Raw genomic sequence first — 2,916 nt, forward strand, 5'->3', positions numbered from 1 at the left:
AGTTAATTATTTAAATGTATATATTATTATAAATATATTAGCAACGTTTGGCGTAGCTTTTCATGCATACAGTTAATTATTTAAATGTATATATTATTATAAATATATTAGCAACGTTTAGCGTAGCTTTTCATGCATACAGTTAACGTCTTTAAATGTATACATTACTATAGTTACATTATCAACGTTTAGCGTAGCTTTTCATGCATACATTTAATTATTTAAATGTATATATTATTATAAATATATTAGCAACGTTTAGCGTAGCTTTTCATGCATACAGTTAACGTCTTTAAATGTATACATTACTATAGTTACATTATCAACGTTTAGCGTAGCTTTTCATGCATACAGTTAATTATTTAAATATATATATTATTATAAATATATTAGCAACGTTTGGCGTAGCTTTTCATGTATGCAGTTAACGTCTTTAAATGTATATATTACTCCATAAATAATTTTAGATTTTCTAACACTTGTTAAAATACATATACACCATTTGTTGACTCATTTATGTGTATTTGTGTTTGGCATACAAATTACATAATGGTTTTTATTTACAAGACTAGTTAAAATATAATTCATTATAACCTTTTTATCAGTAGATATCCATTATCTGATTATCGTATTAAAACATGATTATTTAATTCTCTCTCTCTGTAACTATTTTGTTTTTCATAATCAAAGAACTTACGACCCTTGCGAGTTGAAAAAAGAATCATGTACTTGACTCACTAGTTATAAACATGATAAAGCACAGATCAAGAACTGTGACGAAAAACAGAACATAGATGAAACGTTCAGATACACAGTCTTTGGCCTTTGAGCTATCTGTCATTTCATATATGCATGATATAAACTACAAATTAATTAACTAATTATTACAGTTTTATTTTATTTTTTCTGGCATTTCGTGAGAAAAATCTCCTGCTCCAACGACTACTTACTCCTCGTTCACATGAAATTCACCAAAAACTGAACATTAACATTTCTCATTAGATCACAACGTCAACAACAAACATTATCGTTCAAATATCACTCTAATTAACTATATTGTTTTCGTAAAACTTTAGTCTCTGGTCATTTATACTGTAAGCCAAATTTTACGATTAATCTGTCGTGCATAGTAAGCTTTTGCTGTTATAAATCAGAGAAAGCAATCTGACTTATTTATAACTGGTAAGAATTATATATGTGAAAAACTTTGTTTCCAATATAACTTAATCCTGAAATAAATAAAACATCTTAATTGAAAATGACCGTTTTATTAAAAAATCTACAGTTTTCTGGCGATTGTCAAGATAAATGTCCAGTTCAAAAATTAAAATTATTTTCAATATATCTCCCTGTGACTTTCGGGGAAATTATTTAGTACAAGTATTCAATTGCACGTATTTGATAGCATACCTTCACTTTCAGACGGGCTATCTGCTTGACAACTTTCCAGTTCCTCTCCATCCTGCGCAGTGGTCAGAGGACTAATACTGGGGGTCACTCCCGTTGACCAACGGTCAGCATAAGAAGAATGGTGCATCCACGTATGCTCTGTATCCGATGTTGAACGAGAAGTAATATCTATATTAAAAGTTTCATTTTTTTCTGATACGACAGGGAGATTGTTACAAGATGTGCTTCGATTGACCATTGTCCAACCTTTGTCAGAGTTCACAGTTGGTTGTCTGGAAAGTAAATTTTCTATTAAAAAATCAGAGGACATTGGAGGAGAGGACTTAATGTTACTCGTCCTCAGCTCGTCTGTCTCCCTGTCTTGTTTTTCTGTGTGTTCAGTACTCATCTTTATAATTCCTCAAAGAACAAATCACGGATTAGCCAATGGTTCTAATTAAGATACTTTTTATCCACGTATGTCTATTCTCTCACTGCTGACCATATCAGTTTTACTGCTAGGCTTGTGGGTTCTCTTTTCTGAACTGTGTGTCTCACCATACTCGACGCATAACGTCACCCATGACATTATCACCTCCCCGACTCCTCCCCAGTGTTATCGTGGCTTTTCAGTGGTGGTAGAACTATGGCAGTCTTGAGCTATATCTAGTAGCACTTAGTCTATTCGCTATTGGCAACCACGCTGACATTCGAGGACTGATGAATTGATTTTAAGAAGTGTTTAATGAACTGCTGCGATATGAAATGGGCAATTAAGTGAGGGTCTATTTGCGAAGTTGCTCAGGACGGCTGAGCCGCTTTTTTAAGGGCCGGGAACGGAGTAGTAAGTACATAGTCCCATCACCACACGAGTGTCTACTTGCTGGAGGATTGGAATCATAAACAGGGAAATTTATTAATTCGTTCACGTCACACCAGAGACCATTAGGATACTATTTTAAACAGGCTTGATGAAGCCAGCTCTTTTCCGACTCTATGCAATTTAAAACCGTTTGTGCACGGTAATAAATCATTTTGCTCCGAGTATTTCTTTACACACCTAACCTTAGCTGTCTTGTTATCTCTAACTTAATTGACAACTGTGTCGTAATGTTAACAGTTTACACTGACGGGTTTTTTGTTGTTTTTTTTTACTGGGAACGAAGGGAGGACATTCATAAATGGAACGCCTCCAAGTTTCCAACTACATACAATAACTGCATTCACACTGGGCTTAGCCAATAAACCAACTGTACTTCTTGTTTTCCTCTTATGGATCGTTGTATTAAAGTAAAACTTTTCCTGTATTATGCGCTTGTAAAGGAAATATTGGAATCTGAAATATTTTACGGAGGAGCTGTTTTGTTTATACTCGATCCAAAAGAACATTAGTTTCATTACTGATGTTATAGGTAAGTTTGTTAGCCCTTTCTACTACTAACCTTATGTCCCTACATTCTCGCAATGATGTAATTGCCTGGGCTATGCATATAATATACCCCATGGAAATTCATTAGTGTTTTAGTG

General features: G+C 33.8%; 1 protein-coding gene across 1 annotated transcript in view; it reads right to left on the reverse strand.

The window, feature by feature from the left end:
• Positions 1-1,675, reverse strand: part of LOC111086240 (homeobox protein ceh-30-like) — a 47,328-nt gene extending 45,653 nt beyond the window's left edge. Inside the window, exon 1 of the mRNA XM_022388324.1 lies at positions 1,411-1,675. Coding sequence (XP_022244032.1) covers positions 1,411-1,648 — 238 coding nt within the window. The 5' untranslated portion in view covers positions 1,649-1,675. The remainder of the gene's footprint in view (positions 1-1,410) is intronic.
• Positions 1,676-2,916: the final 1,241 nt, after the last annotated feature.

Source organism: Limulus polyphemus, unplaced genomic scaffold, assembly GCF_000517525.1.
Source record: "Limulus polyphemus unplaced genomic scaffold, Limulus_polyphemus-2.1.2 Scaffold947, whole genome shotgun sequence".
Lineage (NCBI taxonomy): Eukaryota > Metazoa > Arthropoda > Merostomata > Xiphosura > Limulidae > Limulus > Limulus polyphemus.